The following is a 20,133-nucleotide window of genomic DNA, read 5'->3' on the forward strand; positions in this document are numbered from 1 at the left end:
AACCGTCTGCTGAATTTTCATTGGTGGGCTTGTCTCCATGGTAACAGGTTAACCTTGAGGCAGTAGTCACATGGCTGAACGAGTCTTCTGCTGTCTTGGAGAATACAGCGTGCGTCGTATGACATCCGTGATCACAGTGTCACCCACTCGGCGAAGAGCTATCACAGGAAGAAAAAAAGGAAAACAGCCCAAAACAAACGAGTAGGAGATTCTGTAGGTGTGAAGATGATACCATGTTCACAGCTTATGTGATGTGATAATCTCGCTGTGAGGAGCATGAATGACTGAATAAACATGAATGAATGAGGCCGTCAGACGCAGTCAAAGTGCATGATGGTGAAAAAACAGAGGATCAGAGAGAGACAGAGGAGAGATAACACTCAGCATAAGGTCACAAAGTGGCTGGGGAGTCAGTTTTTCTCCAGAAGGATCAAGAGACGCGAACACGACAGGAAGGTGATCTTTTACTGCTCATTTTTAGCCCTGAAACATTATTATTTACATGTTCACAAGTGAGCATTAACACACCGCATCCAGCAACAGATCAGTCAGTTAAACTGAGAAGCACAAGGATGTTTCCAGCTGCTCACCTCAAACCTCTAACTTGTGATTCAGGTGAGTCCGTGTGCATTTCCTGTGCTGTAAAATAACACATTTCTCAAAGGTAATAAACACACTATAAATCATACTTGAAGAAGCTTAATGTGAGCTATACTGACCCCTTCAGGCCTTAAAGTGCATTGCAGAGAGGAACCAGGCGGCCTGTGCGTGAACCCTGAGAGTCAGAGGAGCTTTTAAAGTATTCAAGCATGAGCATGTGACCGTCCGTGACCCGGCACCTCACAGACACGCAATGTCAAACTCCAGCAGTAACTTGGAGTGGTGGATGTGAGAGCTGAAAACTGAACCTGTATCAAAATCTCATGTTTTTCATACCCTGAATACAAGATTTATATGTTTTACATTTTAATCCTTATCTAATCCCTCCTCTTATGTGTCTTTACTATAAATTTAAAACAACAGCTCTGCTTCAGACATAAGTTTATCCCATTTCATACAGAAAAATCCTTCTAGAGCAGCATAAAGTGTGAAAGTTCACTGAACACTTTCTTGTTGCACCAGCTATTCATAAACTCAGACTTGTTTCCTTTGTAACTATGTATTTCCAGTAAATTGTAATGCTTTAATTTGATTTATAAGACTCAATAAACCCGTCTGGATAAAAAGTGCTCACATTATTTACTTTTTGCTCTTTTTTTATGATGAGGACAAAAGAAAACTCTTTCAGTTGAAAAACAGTAGTGATCTACAACAATGTTATTTTCAATATTTAATTCAGTTCAGTGTATAGTAATAAATCACAGTAGTATTATTCTGTAAGACGTCAAACCCTACAGTATTCTGGAGGAAGTGACTCCTTATGACTCCTTCTCACTGTTGCACTTTGCAACAGTGAGAAGGAAAACCCCCCTTTAAACATGAAGAAGGTGTTGAGGGGCAATTTTCATGTAAAATATCTTTTTTTGCCTGTGCTGAAAAAAATAAAATTTTTAACTCTAATTGAATTCAAATTTACTTTTAAGAAATGCACGGGAGCACACGGCTGCGGAGGTTAGCATTGTTGCTACATAGCAAAAGGGGCATTGGTTCAAATTCACTGGCCAACTGGAACCCTTCCTCTGCCTGCGTGGGGTCCCTCCAGCACCCACGGCTTCCTCTCACAATCCAAAGACTTGCATGTTAGGTTCTGCATTGGCTGTAGATGGTTGTCTGTGTCTCTTAGCCTGTGAAAGACTGGTGACTTGCCAGGGTGTATCACACCTCTCACCCCATGACAACTGAAATAGGCCGCAGCCCCACTATGATCCTATGAATTGGATATGTGGAAGAAAGGGGATTGATGGAAAATCAAATGCTGTGTAAGTGTAATTACACTGTGTTTATGCCATTACTTTTATATGTTCCCAGTTCCTTTATTCATATTTCTCTCTTAATGCTGTTTTTACCTTCCATGTATTCCTCTATGTTTTGTTAATCCACCTGCCTGGACTGGAAAGCACTTTGGGTCCAAGCCAGTTGTTTTTAAATGTGCTATAAAAATACAAGTGACTCAACAACTACGTGTAAATGAACATATCCCCAATTTATAACAGGCTTCACCACACTAACATTTATAGCCTGTAAATCCTATACATCACTGCTGCGTTCTATGTGAACCAAATACCCAGACTATAATATTAGCCTGAGCCGTTTAGATGAGTGCAAAAGAGTTAATTGGTTTTAGTTTGCTGCTATGAAAATATGGTTGAATTACATTATAACAGTAAAGGTCTGAAATTATGCTCACAAAATGGTCAAACTAATGACCAAACACATGACCTATAATGGTGGTAGGGTTCATGCAATCAGACGTTTCACACTCAATCTAAATTGTGTGAAATGTCTTTCTTCTTAACCAACATTTCTCCAATGGAGCATAGTCAGAGCTATGTTTAGACACAACTGGTTTTATCGATAGAGATCAGTTCATCTGCAACTTCAAGAATCACACAAATACCTTAAAAATTGTCTGTTGTGCTGTTCACCCCCAAAAAGAAGCACCTCTAACTTTTCATCTAGCACCACCATGAGGATGAAATTTATGGGTTTTTGTTTGTTTTTTTTAATGTGAAACTTCCAAACAATTATAAGATGAATTACATGTATTCATTAATGTCCAGTAATGAAGAAAAATTTAATTATTTAACCACTTTGGCAAATGATCACCAGCGAGAGCCTTCTACAGCCACAGACAAGCTCACCAATCACCAGTTAACCTGACACATGTGTCTTAGAACTGCGAGAGGAAACTGGAGGAAAGCCCACATGTCTGTGCAGGCTCTCAGTCATCCAGGTCATGGTAGTCTTAAGAGCTTCAAAAGAAGGCGACTGGACTTCAAGTTCTTAAGAGGAAAGCCCACACGCGCACAGGGAGACAGCCTAGCAATCAGCAGAAATCGAGCCTAGAAACTTCTTACTGTTGGTGATCTCCTATGAATTTTTATTCAAATAATATCATATGTGAGCTTTTCTTTGGTCCAATCTGCTGTACTTTGGCTTGGTAATATGTAAAACTGAGACTGTGAACAAGGCAAACATTACCTGCTACTGTGGGCATGTTTCCATACTGATGCTGCCTCACGGTGCTGCTGTATTGAACTGGAACTCCCTATATGCATGACAGATTTACACATTACTACAGTCAAAACTACTGAAGACATTCACTATATTTTAATTGCCCAACTAAATTTAGTACATTACTCTTTGAACTTACTCTTTTACTCTTTGGCTCTTACTAAGTTCTGGATTTAAGAACAGCTGGTGCAACCTGGACCCATTTAATAACATTATTGCATTATTGCTTTACTGCACCTCAAAGGCAATGGCACTGCTTTACTGTTCAGTATTAAAATATTTAAGATGAATACTCGAGCAGAACAAAATATCCCTCATGCACAAACCTGGACTCAGACATCATCTTCAGAGGAGTAAAAAAAAAAAAATTTACAGTACACAAAAGTGAATATAACATTTTTTTTTGCTAGTCTACACCTGAAGAGGAGGATGCACAACAGTTTTCAAGTAGTTTGTGTTTTCTTTCACAGTCTCACAAATGTTTGAGTCAGTGTGACAGCTGCTCCTGGTCCTCCTTATCACTCCAGCTGTCGAAGCCATCAGTCCCAAAGTACCGGTCCCCAAAGTCCCCTAAAAAACACACAGCAGCGCACTCAGAGCGGGGCAGAGGTCGCCCCCGAAGCCAGGCAAGAGAAATATGTAACGATAAAAGAAAAGAAGACACACTGAAAAACACAGTGTGAAGAGGTAGTAAAGCTAAATAGCTGCAAAGGTTGAATGAAAGTTTAAACTGAATTTCTGCTTTTGATATAGATCTCCCTCTCTCTTTTTTCTTTTTTTCTTTTTTTTACAAGCAATGGCTCAATAAGAGAAAGCTATTTTTCCACTGGTATTTTTCAAGGACGTTAAATTGATTTTATGTTCACTTTTCACTTTCTAATTAAACTCAACTCGCTTCCTACCTGCTTGAATCTAAACAACAACTGCTTGGACAGACATCAGTTTACACACACAACGCTCAAACATTCAAGAGACTCTCAACTTCCAAATATGTGCTCGGTTACAGTGATCAAATGAAGAATTTCTGGTAAAAACTCTGTGCTTCTACAGATATTCTGTTATCAGTTAGATAAACAATAAATCTTCCTACAATACACAAATGCTACAGAATATCTGTCTGTATGTTTGTTTCTTTGTCCAAAAACCGCTCCTAGGTCGTCAGGAGTTCAGCAACCAAACTTGGCGCACACATACATCGTAGGTCTCGGTAGGTTCTTATTTGCATCAGATATTACAACATCATCATGTTGTCTAGCAACCGCCTTGCAACAGGTTAAAATGATTTGGGGTTTTTTTTGCATTTATGCACCTTTAGCACCTTATGAAAGCATCCTGTTGTTTTAATTTTATGACCTTAACATCTAATTTATATCCACAAAAGTTGAATTACACGTGATATATTATGACACCATCATGCTGCCTAGCAACCGCCTACCCACGGGCTTTAATGACCCATTTTGAGCATATAAAAACATCAACTACCCCTATTTTTTTGTCTCAGTGTGATCAAAAATATCAGTTTGCATAAACACACAGACACAATACTCTATGTATATAAATACATATGAAGTTGCACTACTTGATTGAACCTTATTATGCAGCCCCAAGACTTGTTTCTTTCAAACTATACACATTTGACCCACAGTTCATAACGAGTCTAAATTGATAGGTAGAGATTTATGTTACATCTACAGATTTGACTGAATGTTCACAACTACCAGCCTGCACAAGACTATCTGTTTTTTCCCCCCCAGTAAGTATAACATTTATAAACTTGTGCATTTCCCTGTTTGCATTTTCTTGCATGTGCTTTGACCTTAGAGGCTGTCATATGTTTTAATTCTTGTTTTTTCTCATTGAAAGAAAAAGTGCAGACCAAATTGTTCTTTAACTTCCCTTTTTTATTTAACAGCTAAACAATATCTCCTCCTGCAACTCTTTTGGACTCACTGCAGTCAAGCGTTTGGTCCTCAGCAAAGCTGAACAGAGACACTCCTGATTTTGGCTAAGCTGAATGGTGGGATCTCTGATATGTCCGCGTTCGGCACTGCTGTCCCTAACTGCATTTTCACACATGAACTTCAAACAGCATTGCTACGATCAGGCTGTGATCAGGTTTCCACAGCTATCTTTTCTGTTGTGCATGCTTCAGGAAATAGTCAGCTTCAAACACACTGTCACTACTAGAAATACTCTGTGTGGATTAGGTGGGGTGCTGCCAGGATGGCGCAACTGGAGGCAGGACAAAGGATGACCACTCATTAGCAGCAAATGTACTAGACGATTAGCTACACCATTCACACATTGGTGCAATCTGATACCAAATGGATCCTGTACTAGGCAGCAGGCAGATTAAAGACCGGCTAAAATGCAATGTGAGTGCATCGGACATTTGTGTTAACACTTGTCCCTTTATCAGGTAAGTGTGAGAAAAGTTCAGGACTGCAATGCCTATAAGCAAATGACTTTTATGAGATTTCAGGTATAATCTTATACTTCCTATACCTGCAAAAATGTTTGTGCCATCATGTGCACCTCAAAAAACAGCTGCAGTATTTTCACTTGTATTCTCTGCAGGACAAGTTACATAATCATATGTAAGTACTTCTGTTTGTAAAGCTAAGAGTGGGCCATCTGATGTTCATGTTGCTCACTCACTCAGTAGTGACAGAAAGAGAGGCTTGCTTCAAATCTAACATGACACAATCATAATATTACAAATTGCTGGTACAAGAAATTAAATTTGTCAACTAGAGAAACAGATGCTTATTATCTTTTTGTCTGCTGCTTTTTATTTCCTGCACAAAGCTAAAATCATGAACCCAACACCTGCACACTGAAGGCGGTGTGGTAAGCTAATGAAGATTTATGAACTTGCATTAAATTTTTATTTTTGTACGTCAGCTATAATTCAAAAGTTTTCTCCTGCTGACTTCAAACTGAAAAAAAAATACTTCAGGTAAAATGTGTGCACAGGTAGGAACACAGGCCATCTGAATTTACAAGACAGTACGTGAAAGAATGAAAAGATGCATGGAAGTGCTTACCGATACCAGGAATTACATGTAAAAAATCATCCAGGCCCTTGTCCACAGCAGTGGTGATGATTTTGACCTTTGGGAAGGCATAGGCCACAGAGTGCACCCCGAGCTCTGCCATCAGCAGCGACACCAACATGATCTTATCCTCCTGCACCTCATGATCCTGCTCAGCCACACACATCACAGCAACAACAGTTAGTGGCTTCTTGATCACTTTAAGAAGCTCAGTAAGTGGAAAGGATTCATTTGGGGTTTCCTTGCAGGAATAATACAACTCAAACTGCACCAGAGAAAAAGAATAACATCTACTCAATGCCCACACAGATGGGTAATAAAACACATGTGACTGCCCAAGAGGAGAGGGTCCCTACTGTTGCCTTACTGCAGGGTAATGATGCTAATTTCCACCCACCAATAGGACTCGAACTGCCATCATGGCAGCAGCGCCGGTGGAGACTGTGCTGTCCATTAGGATGACATGATCTTCACTGATGTCTTTGGGCAGACGCAGGTAATGCAGCTGGTGAGGCCAGAGAGGAGGAGACCAGTTACCATGGTTACAAAAGCAGGAAGGGTAGTTACCACGGAGACACACATCATGTGGAAGGGAAAAAAATTAAAAAACAATCAAAACATTTTCATCTTTTGTTTGATGTGATTTTTGAGACACACCCAGGAGCGCGTGAAGTCTTGAAAGCAAAGCACGCACATGGATTTGATGGTAAATGACTCATATTTTTCTACCTCTGGCTCGCCTGAGTCGAGGTTGGTCTGGATGAGGATCTTGCCGATGCGGACGTCCTTGCACACGGCCCTCAGGGCGGGCTCCATGGTCTCTCCTGCACGCAGGATCGACACACCGGTGATCTGAGGAGACGAGGCAGCGGAGTGAGCATGATGACAGAAACCCTGAGGTCATATTCGACTGGAAGCTAACGAGACCTTGTAAAACAAGAACATCACTTACCCCTTTACCGTTGTAACTGCAGCCCTCGTACTCATGGCCCTGTGGGGTCTGAACTGAACACGGCTGCAAAGGCAGAAGAAGAAATGAAGTTTTATTACACACCAAACACCCCACAAACAAACACACTGACATAAAAAAGTGGCACTAAATAAAAAATATACAAATATAAACCTGATCTTTAGCACAAACACTACATTTGCACTAAAGTAGAGTACTCAGATTATTATTTTTTGCTGTAATGAGTATCATAGTGATTTATTTAGTTACTTTTTCAGTAGGTAATCCCTAATCCCTAGAAATCCCTAACATGATCATCTCATGCACACAGCTCTGGCTAGCAAGAAGCTTTGGTCTGCACAGAAGCCACGCCCACCTGATATAAAATATTTTGTTCACAAGGGGCAGCCAAACAGAAGAAAGTTGGCTTAAATGTAATGGAACCTAAAAGGAGAGTAGCTTTGAAGATTTGAGCTGCACCTAGGCTCTTCAATCCCTTAAAAAAAAAGTTTATTTTTAAAATGTGAATTATCCAAAGCTACTCCTCAGAAATCCAAATATAAAAACCAGGAGGTGCAAATGGGCATAATGGGGCCACTTCAAGTTTTATCATATTTCCGTGTTACTTTCTTTGCCAAAAAAAAGAAAAAGAAAAAAAAAAGAAAATCCCCGGTGAAATTAATTGTTACTGTTTTATGTGACTGAGGAGAAGCTGATAATATCAGCTCATTATGCAGAAAGGTAAAGTCAGCAGATTTAGAATGTGAAGTATGAAACATGCCCTCTGGATAATATGACTAACATGCACGAGCTAACTGTGAAGGCAGCTCTAATGAGATGCTTTACTCAGTAAGCCTAACAAGTTTTATTACAAGAGTTCACATCAAAAAGGGCAGCTTTGCACTCCTCAATTCAACATAAATAGTGTTCACTTAGCTTTAACACAAGTACATTTTCAGAGAAATACAGAGAAATAATTATATGTTCTGTTAAGTGGTTTTGGTTGTTAACCGCTAGGCAAACAGTAGAAGGATGAAAAAAGTGAAAACAGGGTTGTCTGCAGTTCAGTGAATCAAAGATGTAATAAAAAAATCTTAAGAAAGAAAAATAATCGCAAAAAGCTTTACAGCTGTTTTGTCATGATAGAATATGACGATGAAGTGGTTTTCATACACAGTATGTAGAACATAACGCTATAGTTACAGAAAAAACTTCTTGTTTGGATGACAGTGACAGGCATCACTGAAATTTGGGAGCCGATAGGGTTCACCATGGCTCATTTTACTTTTTTAATTGATACAGCCGATTTACGAAACATGAAATGTAAAATTAGGATTATTTTTTAATACTTGCTCATACTTAGTTTGACTATTTAAAGGAACACGTGTATTGCACTTTCATACATCCAGCAGGCACATTGCAACTTTGTTGTTGTTGCTGTGTTTGTGTCCGTGTCCATCGAGGGGTGCAAAACACTGCAGTTCCTTTAGTGACCACTTGAGGCTGGGTGCTAAACGAGTAAATCCCCATATACTCCCATTTTAAAATGTCCAACTTTACAGCTTTAAAAAAAGCTTTTTGGGCTCTACGGATAGTTTTGACTCTTCCAAAAACTCTGAGACAGGTGACTTTTGTATAAGTCACCCACCAGGATGATTGAGTAAAAGATGTGGCTGCGCTGATTTACATGCAGCCAAACGGTATCTGCTCGGACTCATCACAACACTTCACTTCACTGTGTGTGCCGTTGGAGCATTTTGATTGATAACCTGACTAATGTTATGGCTTGCTGTGTAGTCAAGAACATCCCAGTAGTTTGTTATTCAGTTTTGGTGAGTGTATTTAGCATTAATTATCTGGTATGTTGTTTCTCAAGCCCTTTTATCCATGCAAGGTAACTTGTAGCTCTAAAAAAGAAACAACACGGTGGGGGCCAAAACGCTATTGTTAAAGCTTCAAAATGCAGTCAGCTTGAAACCAAAACTATGAATTAAAATATGAGAAACTCAATAGATTTGGAGGGAATTAATTACTGTTTTTTTGTTTATTTGTTTGTTTTAATCACTATGAGCAACTCTTTTCATGTAAGGGTAATCATATTAATAAAAAGTAATGATTCTAGATATTCAAACCAAGTTTACTCACCTGAGATGGTAGAAATGTTAGAGCATGCTCTATGAGAAGCCGCATTAACCTCTTTGAGTAGAAGATAAACTCGTCTCGGCTGGTTTCTTTGTTCCTGCGGCGGAGGGAATCAAAAAGTTTTTAAATTTCAAATTATAGGACTGCAGGAAGGACATCATGATCACATGTCACTACCTGATGATGGTGTGCAGGCCTCTGACCTGCGGCGTACTCTCGAGGACACTGAGCGTCTGGGGCAACGGCTGCGTCTGCTGGGCAGAGGCCAGGAGTGCCCTGAGACAAAGCAGATCAGATCGAAAGATTTAACTTTGTTAGTCCGACACACTATCAGAGAAAAGAGATTCTGAGGCGGCAGGGAGTTTTCAGAGAGGGCAGATGGGGCACAGTGTGGAAGCCATAGAGGACACAGTTTGAATATAAAATTTCCAATTAAAATAAGCGGACCAAAGTCACAGAAGTGAAAATATGTATCAGCATACCTGACACTGAGTTCACGCTGCATAAAGGGAGGACAGAGAGAGACGATAAATGAAAATAATAGTAGAGAAAAAATATGTTTTAGAAGATAAGGATGGTGATGCTGTTTTTCCTATTTAAAAAAAAAAACTTTTAGTATCCTGCCCTGACACTGCCAATGCAGCAAAAGCACACTTGGATAGAAAAACCAAAATAAAACACTTTCAGTCCTGGATCGGCCTCCCCACAGCCAGGACCTCAACATTACCGAAGCAGTGTGGAGTCATCATGACACAGAACAAAACAAAAGGCTGCCAAAATCCAATGAAGAGTTTTGAATGTCCCTCAAGAAGCTTTGAAAACTATTCCTAAAGAAAAAGCTTGCCTTACAGTTCAGGCTGTGCGCAAGAATAAAGGTGGTCACACCAAATATTTTGCATGTGCATGCATTAGAACTGTACAAACTCTATTTCTGCCTTATATACTGTGTGTTTGCATGTTTCAATAAATCACTGCAGCTCTTTCGCATTTAAACACCAAAAAAATGAGGGACGGCTCAAGACTTTGGCAGATGTATGATTTTAGTTGGTTTTCTTCTGTCTTTGTATTTTGATAACTAAAATCGACATTCACATCTAGTCTTTGTTTTTAGTTTTAGTTACTGAGTACATTTGTTCCTGATTATTTTTTAATTGAATAGATAATTTATTAAAACAGCAGGGCACTCAGGATTTTATCATATGTGACTCAAACACATATACTGCTTTAACTGGGCACTGTTTTCACTATGAGCCACATTCGACTGACTCAGCATGTTCATCACAATAAAGGAACATGTCATCCACTCCAACTGCAGGACTCACTTTTCACTGGCTTTTGGACAACAGTAGAGGTCACATGGCTACACACTTAACACTTGTAAAATCAACAAATCGCAGGTCTTGTGTTTTTAATTCAGTTTGCTGGCAATATTTTTCAAAGTTAAAGGGTTAAAAATGTGGAAGCTTGCTCAATGTATTTTTCTTCTGATGCCACTTATCCCACAAAGAATTGGGAGTCTGCATGTTTCAGCTTTCAGACACATGGTGGCACCATGCTCTCAAGTATACAGAACGATTTGGTGACTCACCTCCTCCAGCTGGCTGTGAACATGCTGGACAATCAGATCAATGGCCACCATATTCCCACCACCTTGGAGGGAACAAAAAGCCGAGAACAGCCAGTGTTAACAAATATGTCCAAACATTTTAGTTTAGGTGGTCTTTAGGAAAGACGAGGCCTGTCTGGCTCACCTCTTGGTACAACAATATCTGCCAGCCTCATGGTTGGTTCGATGTACTGCTCAAAGGCTGGCTTCACAAACTTGTTGTATTGCTTGATTACGCCTTCAATGTCCCGTCCACGCTCTGTGATGTCTCTGCGGAGCCGGCGGACGAGCCGAATGTCTGAGTCTGCGTCCACAAAGATTTTCATATCCAGGAGCTGCAGGTGCGAAGAGCAAACAGTTCAATAATGTTCATTTCAGCCAAGCAGCTGCACAAACAATTCCTAGTGATGATTAGTCTGCTTCACTCAAGAATTCTTCAAAAGAAAGGAAATAAAAGAATGCACTGTCTTACCTGAAGAAGCTCTTTGTCTGCAAACGACATAATTCCTTCAAAAATGATCACACTGGCACCGTACACATTTTTCTGCAAGAAGAGGAGGGAAAGTCGAGTCTTTAAAGAAGAAAGCAGGGCCACAAACAGTCGTTTGAGCTTTTATAAGATTAAAGCTGCAGTGTGTCACTTTGACACATAGTTTTTAAAAATTTAAATTTCATTTAAGTTTAATACATTTTCAGCTTTGAATGCTGCCTCAACACTGGGGTTCTTTCTGGTCCATCTCATCTTTGGCATAATCAACACTGAGGTTCCTTTCAAGCAATAAAGCCAAACTCACCCAGTCTTTATGTCTCCTGTGCGTGGTGAAATCATACACTGGGATCTTCACACTCTTGCCCTGCTTCAGTTTTCTCAGGGTGGAAACCAGCAGCTCAAAGTCAAATGCTCCCGGGTGGTCAAAGTTGTAGTCGTTCTTCGCGGCCAGAGCCTGCTCCTCGGGGGATAAAACCTGAAAGACACAAAATAAAGATGAATTTCAGAGGATCTTCCTCTTTAACTTGATTAACTATTTAAAGATTTTAAATGAGGGTTTATTTTATCATTTAGATGAGCTTATTACCACAAATATGAACCATTAAACTCCTGGGCTGAAAATGCAGTTTTATTATAATGCTAACAACTGCACTTCTTCTAATGGCCAATGACTTCTTTAGGCTCTGCAAACAAGTCAGTCCTCATAGACTCCAAAGTTAAAATACGAAACTTAACAGAATTCAAATAATGTTTTAACTCTGGCACAAAACACAGCTTTGATGTTTTAAGTTAATTTACCCATTTGTGACAAGTGTAGTGAGGGTGAATTTTTCAAAAACTGATCCATTTATCCTTTGCTAACGCCCAAAGTTAGGAACGTGGACCATCTGACTGAGACTTCATTTCAGCTCAGTCAGTCACTGAGATGGACGTCTCAATTGCATTGGTGCCTTCTTATTAATGCAATTACCTGACAAAACTACAGATTGCTGTGCTGTTAATTGTAACAGCAGATTTTCTTCTGTGAAATTGTGTTATTACTTTTAGATTATATTAGTAATTAGCTGATACCTTTGTCTGTGGATGTAGAAGAGAGAAGTAAGACTTCAGCATAGCTCATTTTGTCTTAATTTACTGATCCCACTAAACATTGGACTTCAGATAGACGTTCAGATCATGTCTATATTGGGTCCGTTGGTCAACGACTAGTTCTGGACAACCACACACAACCAAACTAGGTCTACAATTTGGACGTCCAACCATGACCCAGCTTGGACGTCAACATTTGAACTTTGGACTTCATCTGGACGTCTATGATAGGTGCAGGAAATTTATATGATTAATAAATGTAAAGGTAATAATAAAGGTAATAAAGGTGTAAACAAAGATCAACTGGTAGCCTATAGAAAACATGTCCTCCACCCTCTGGACACATGGGACTAAGAAGCCTAAAGAAGCAGTGAAAAAACGGTGTATAAAATGTGTCTAAGTTTGGCGTTGAAAAGTTGTCCACAATGACCACATCGGGACTACAAATAGACTGTACACGAAGGTCCTATGGACATCAACACTACATGTTCAGTAGATGTAGAAAAAAAGACGTTGCCTGCCATTACAAAACAACTCCTTCAGTGGACCAAAATTTGACGTCCAAAATTGACACATAAAAGACGTCAATCTGATGTCACTTTGCACAGTGGGAAGATTTGATGATGAGATGAGCCTTTATTTGCCCACAACTGAGATGACAGACCTTGCCGACCGTGGCATAAAGACGGGAATCAAAGTAGTTTACTGGGCTCAAAAATCCAAATTTAATAATCAATAGCACTGATTTAATGCTGGATGGCAGGGGTGGTGGATTAGCTCAATTACCATTTGGAAAGTTAGTGGTAATTAACATTTTTATGTATTTTATTTAAGAAATAAACTAACTAACTACAATTTTTCATTTACTGATCTTTTAAACTCTACAAGACACCAAACATTTGCAGTTTCTAAAATGTTGGACTCTATCAACAAAAGATGACATTATACTTTTGATACATCTTCAATGTTCTTGGCTAAACCACATTTTAAGATGTTAAATCTGATAACAGCATATGTGATTTATTCAAAATGATTGGTTTGTGTCTCTGTGATGGTGATGAATAATTTTTTTATTATGTGGTTCTGAACACTGGGACAGAAAACATGAATATTAACATTTCTCTTTGTAATTTACTAACTTAAGATTTATTTATGTGACAAATTTAATTGAGATCAAGAGTTCCTTTGCAGCAGGGCAAATAGTTACACTCTTTCACTCAAAAAAACACCCACAATGCACAAATATAATTGGAAACATGAGCAAGATTCAAAGTCTTATAGAGGACTGAACATCTCTGCTTATAAAAAGTTGGTATGAGGAACTTGTTATGACTCTCTATCTGTAATGATTATGTTTTCCCAACTGATCTCAGCTAAAGAAGTTAAATGTATGAGTCTATGAAAACAAGCACAGATCACAGATCAGTGGGTGCTTTCTGGACTGATGACTATGTAACTCACAGCTGGTGAGAGCCGTAGCTGTCTGCAGTAATGAATAGCACGTGGCACTGTGGTAGAGCGCATCCAGTGGTTTAAGAGCATTAGCGACAGCATGAACATACAGGATAGGTCCATAATCCTGTGTAGACAGTATGGTGGATCGTATAATGACTTGTTTTGGCTTGAGCATCAGATTGGAACTTTCTGTGTTTGAACAAGATGGAGGACAATCTACTGTCTAAACAAAATATGCAATGTTTCTGCACTGTATCAGTTACATGCCAGTTTAGAGCATGGATGGAAATTTTTAATTAATCTGACATCTTTTCTGAAGATTTAACAAACAGCCTAACATGTTGGTTTCCTGCTGGTACTCAAATTGATTACCTCTACCAAGAAAGTTATGTGATTGGCTCTGTTTGTTATCAGGATTACACAAAAAGTTCTAAAACAAATTTACATGAAAATTTTATTAGTGGTGTGGCTTAGTTTCACCTAGAAATCTGGATTCAGAGTTTTGTGGATGAGACTTCTTCACACATATTAAAATAAAAACTGTGAGATATACTTTTGGATCCAGAAACTCAATTCATAAAGGCTGTGGAGGGAATTTTTAGTCTTGGTGGAAACCTCAAACTCTTTCTTGTTTAGTATACACTGGGTGATTTAAATGAAGTTTAATTGATGTTCTTACAGTGTATTTTGTTCCAGGTTCCTCCTAAACACAAATATGTTACTCCATTGTTCTCTGTTCCTTTTCCCCTGCAGGTCTCTGTAGGTTCATTTTCACTGGTGCAGCACATGAATAGTCTGTCATTCGAAGGCTGTAACTTTAAGGCAAAACCACAACCTCTTGTTAAATCAAGTGACAGCAGTACAGTGATTACTTTGAGTCTGTGATGGAAATGCTCCTAAGATTACCGAAAGATTTTCTCTGCACATAGATCATTTCTTCCTTTAACAAGCCAACAGATAATCTGTAATAATTACCAAATCGATAAAGACAAAAAGCACAAACAGGCATCACCTTGTAGAAAGAATCCATCGACAGTAGCACAACCCACGGCACATCCAGAGCCTCAATGATCTTATTGGCCACGGTGGTCTTCCCTGAGGCGCTGCCCCCACACAGCCCTGCAGATCCACACAGCATTTCAAAGGCCCATTATGTGTGTTTTTCAGAGTGTGTCTAATGTTGTCTGCTGGTATGCATGTGTGATAGCACTAAAATGTTTATGGGTATAATATGAGAGAATAGGACATTAAGGACAGCTTCTGCAGCTCAAAGCCACGACTTGGCAGTCTGGAGGACCAACAACATCATCAGCGAGTGTCGTACCAATGACAAAGGCCTCTTTTGACTGAGCTCCGTGCTCGTCATACCAGGGCGGGCGGCCAGCGGTGTAGATGGTGCGTGTGCCTGTGCGGAGCAGAGGAGGCTCTGTTTTACTCAGCGAGGTAGCGCTCTTCCTGCGAGGGGCCCCGGCCGGGGGCAGGAGGCGGTCCAACGAGTCCTCCCCGCTCCCACTGCAAAAACAGCAAACAACAGGGCAGGTCACAGCCTGAACAAACGATCCATGGAAGGAACGGGAGGGAAACTGTCACAGCTAGGCCTATAGAGTTATTATAGCAAATGATGTAGTCTGTATTCTCTGATTTCTAATGCAAATGTATATTTATTTTGAAAATACTTACTGGGCCTTTCTGCATGATGCAGCTAATTTACAGTCACACACAGTGCTAACACTAACATCACTAACAAGTATTTTTTGTGCTTATGGTCTTAAGAGTTAAAGGTTAGCTAAAACTTATGGTGTCTTCAATACAGATAGATAGATGGATTGAATTGATTTGGTCTATATCTTTTGACTTATTTGAGCTAGCTTTCTAAGTCTTAATGTACTAAATAGAGGACATCCTGGGCTTTCCATTGATATCTCATGTTTTTAGGTGGCCTCTCTTAGCTCCAAAGAGGAAGGAAATGACAAAAAAAGTTCAAGTTCCTCAGTTCTCAGGAGGATATATTAACCAATTGTACAGAAGCAACTCAAATTTATGCTTGAATAGAAATGCAACTGGCCCATATACACATACATGTACATTCATACCTACATATTCATAGGAATACAAACAAACATATACAAATTAAATTATACATTTATACATATTAAAGTTAATTAGTTCTTTTCTTCCAATAATTCTGAATTTAGAAAGCATTAAATCTGTGCCATAGCCAACCATCCTTAAACATCCTGTTTAAATATTTTACTAAAAAATGTGGAGCTCACGGTCAAAAACAACAACAACAGCAAGATACAATTTCTAGAATGCCAACACCTGCTGTGCAAGCAGAAAAGAGTTTTGTCCCTTTACGCAAACACATTACTGTTTATCAGCTCTGCTGTTGATCACTGAGGATGAAAAATCTCATATAAGGGCCACATCCAATTTTTGTGTAATAGCAGTTTAAGGACATCTCCTGCACTTTTGACTGCATGACATTTTGGCACAACTTAGAAAAAAATACGACTTTCATCACAATACAAATCAAGAACATTTAAAAATGTAACCCAGAACTTTTGTCTATCTGAGCACTCTAAGCACTTCATACAACATACCTCATTCACCCGTTCTTTTCTATGTAAGTGCTTTCTATCTAACGTTCTCACACATTCATACTCAGATGGATGCATCAGAGAGGAACTTGGGGTTAGTATCTTGCCCAAGGGCTGGAGGAGAGTGGATTCTCACATTGCAAGAAATCACAGCTTTTCTTTGTATACAGTTACAGTAAATGTGAAGCTTAGAATATTCCTCAGATATAACAAGACATATTAAAGGATCCTTATCGCTTGACCCCTATAGTGAGAGGGTCTTGTGGCTCTGGGGTGTTTTGCTGGTAGGTTTTTTAGGTTTGCTTTGACTAAAAGTTCACTGTTGTGACTGCTCACCTTTATTCTTTGAGGAAAATCTATCTTGATGAGAAGGAGCTCTTTCAGTACTAAGATGATATAAATCATATGCTCTGAGATTTACAGGAACCACATTTAAACATAAGTGAGCGTTTCTGGGAGACTACACTGACAGTTTGTGCCACCATAATTAAGAAGAATGGTGTTTCATCCCTCCAGTGAAGTTCTGAGTCTTCAGGAATTACACATATGAATTACTGGAGCTTTTCTAGCATGGTGGTATGAGAACACTTTATTAACATAAAGAGATGGTGGTTTATAGTAATGTATACTTTATTGATCCCCATGGGGAAGTTCTTCTCTGCATCTAACCCATTCTCTCAGTGAAGCAGTGGGCAGCCATTGGGCGCCTGGTGAGTAGTGTGTAGGGACGGTACCTTACTCAGGGGTACCTCAGGGAAGCCGGATTCGAACCCCCAACCTTCCAATGACGGGGCCAATACTGAGCTATCCCCGTCCCTATGCAGGATGGAAATTTGCTACTACTGTTGTGCATTTTACAAATACAGAAATAAACATGCTTCAAGAAAGTATACAGCCGATTAATCCACAGTGAATACTGTTCCGGCTCCACCTCAGCAAGCTGAGAGTTTGAAAAGCTAACGTCACTGTACGCTCAAGATAGTGAATGCCAAGTTGATCCATAGGCATTTGTGCATGTAGATAAAAAGTGTGCGTGAGGGTGACTGCAGCTTGTAGTATAAAGGCATTGTGAGAGCTCAGTAGGAGTGGAGCTGTACTATTGTTATCGTAACAATGCTACAAACACATGCTGTGACTCTTTCTCTTCACTATTTTAAGTTCTGATACTGTAGCCACAAAACAAAAGCTTTAAGTTACACTGTCATTTCTTTTATGGTTATGGTGCAGTACTGGCATAAAGAATATGAATACTGCTTTACCTCTGCCTATAGTGTAGTAGTAAGACTGTAAGGTCATTTATTAGGTACGCGGCAGCTTAGATCACAGTGATTTAGATTAGGCTCACATCACCGTTAACTATGGAACATAGAAAAGTCAGCTTAGCTTTTGCGTCATGCTCTCTGGGGACTCTTTCTGGACTTCTACACTCCCACAGGCAATAATTAGAAACTAAATCGGTACCCTGCTTGTTTTGGATGTGATGCACTATTACAGCGCATGCATACTAAATGGGACAAATCTTGAATGGAAGTGAAGACTAATGAGTGTTTTGCATATTCGACTGAGGTCATTATAAATATGCAGTAATGACACATTTCAAGCAACCCAAATAAACCCAGCTCTCACACCACATCACTGCAAACTAATCCGGATACGGCACTCCCTCTGACCTGTCAACAACCCCTGGTTGCAGACTATTTATAGCACTCACACACGTATCCACAGTGTGTATGTGAGCTTTGTTAGGGGAAAACCAGCAGGGTGTCTGTGTTGAGAGAAAACAACAGCATCAACACTGCAGTCAGCCACATCTTACCTGCGGTCAGACCTCAACGACCAGCAGCCGGAGATTCTGGCTCCTGTGCAGTCCAGCAGAGTCAAATCTGCTTCGGACGACAACCTGTTACCCTCCAGCTCACCCGTCACTGTGGCAACCTCCCCAAAAACAACAGCAAGCAGCCCTCAGCACTGACCGAGGCCGTGAACGTGTTAATTACAGGTCTATTTCTAGTCTGTTTTCACTTTGTGCATTCACACGTCTGTGAAGCCTTAATCATCTGAAAAATCTGCTCTTCTCTCCGTGTCCTGCTTTCTCTCTCTCTGCGAGAGAGTGAGTGACAGAGTCTAAGAGGATCACTGTAACACTGACAGCAAAGAGCTGCTTGGCTGGTATTAATAGAGCCACCTCTAAATAAAAAGAAGCCATGATGGGTGTCTTCTGTTGATCCTTCCTCTCAGTTCACTGATCAACAGAAACACTACAAAACCAAATGGGGCAAAATGATTTCTTATGATACACGTCATGTGAGAAAACAGTGAAAACTGTCAGTCTCAGCCCTTACAGAGGGAGTTTGGCTGACCAACAACCCAAAGGACAAAGACAGAAGACAGACAGAAAACTGAAAACTGTAAAAATTCATAATTTATCATTCGTTATCTTCAATATGGCTTCACCATTCTAGTGCTTATGGTGTCTGACCACTGGGTTGAGTTTCAAGTTCTTTAATATTCGTGTTTACGATGAATCTTGTGACACTGAGTCTTTGTTGTCTGTTGTTATTTGATCGTTATTCTTGTTTGTTTTGTTTTTTTTGCGTTTTAATTTCTATTCTGTCCATTATCATGTCACGTGTTTCGCCCCGTCACAAAGCTCAAATCACCTCAAACTTGTTTCATGAACATGACCATGAGTTCACTGTACTCACAGTCACCAGATCTCAATCTAACAGGGCACCTCTGAGATGTGGTGGGACAGGAGATTTGCATCATGGATGTGCAGCTGACAAATCTGCAACAACTGTATGATGCTGTCACGTCAGTATGGAAAAAAATGTCTAGCGTGTAGTACTCTGATTACATTAATAACAGGCTAAAATAAGTTTAACGGGCGCCACCTCAAACTTCTCCAATAGAAAAAATGATTAAGGTATTACTTCCTTGCTAATGTTTGTAATAAGGCTTGAAATGCGAATTTTTATTTATGATCACAGATTGAACTCGTGACTTCAGAGACTGTGACGCACGACTGTGTCAGCATGCAGCTCACCTACTTCTGAAGCGCATTTGATGCACCTTCATCCCCCATCGTCATGATACTGATCAGTTAATAACTAACTAACAGCGACAGGGTTTAACGGAATGGTGTGGCCCGAATAAACATCTGTTTATAGGAGGTGAAGGAAGGAGGAGGAGAGGAGAAGGGGCGTCAGTGTGGTTAGCGTTATACAGGACAAAGCTGCTGCGGACTATAAAAATGTGAAAAAGAAAACTGCATTAATTATTTCAGGATTCAAAAAAATTCAAGCACAGGTAAAAAAACTGATAGCATCGTGTACCTGTCCGAGCGGGACGTCATTATTTTTACCGCACTTCGCCTCCGCTGGGATCCTGAGACCTCGGAGCCGGCAGCGGCTGGTTAGAGCCATGGGTAGTTTCTTCGTAGCTGTGCGGAGGGATTGTGGGTAATGTAGTATCTTACCCAGGCAAAGGAACTACACACCACTCAGCTCAACAGACCCTACTCACTTGCAAAAAAACGACTAAATTTTAATATTTTTATTTATTAATTTGTT

At 39.8% G+C, this 20,133-nt stretch overlaps 1 protein-coding gene across 1 annotated transcript; it reads right to left on the minus strand.

Annotated features, from left to right (window-relative positions):
* Positions 1-444: 444 nt before the first annotated feature.
* On the minus strand, positions 445-19,986 carry uckl1a (uridine-cytidine kinase 1-like 1a). Its single transcript, XM_063465248.1, is given in 16 exon segments — positions 445-3,744; positions 6,222-6,378; positions 6,628-6,735; positions 6,960-7,082; positions 7,183-7,245; positions 9,325-9,418; positions 9,499-9,597; positions 9,804-9,820; positions 10,910-10,971; positions 11,073-11,262; positions 11,400-11,471; positions 11,722-11,892; positions 14,974-15,080; positions 15,286-15,473; positions 19,897-19,922; positions 19,924-19,986. Coding segments are annotated over 16 exon segments (1,623 nt in total). The 3' UTR covers positions 445-3,661.
* Positions 19,987-20,133: the final 147 nt, after the last annotated feature.

The sequence above is a fragment of the Pelmatolapia mariae genome, linkage group LG20 (assembly GCF_036321145.2).
Source record: "Pelmatolapia mariae isolate MD_Pm_ZW linkage group LG20, Pm_UMD_F_2, whole genome shotgun sequence".
Lineage (NCBI taxonomy): Eukaryota > Metazoa > Chordata > Actinopteri > Cichliformes > Cichlidae > Pelmatolapia > Pelmatolapia mariae.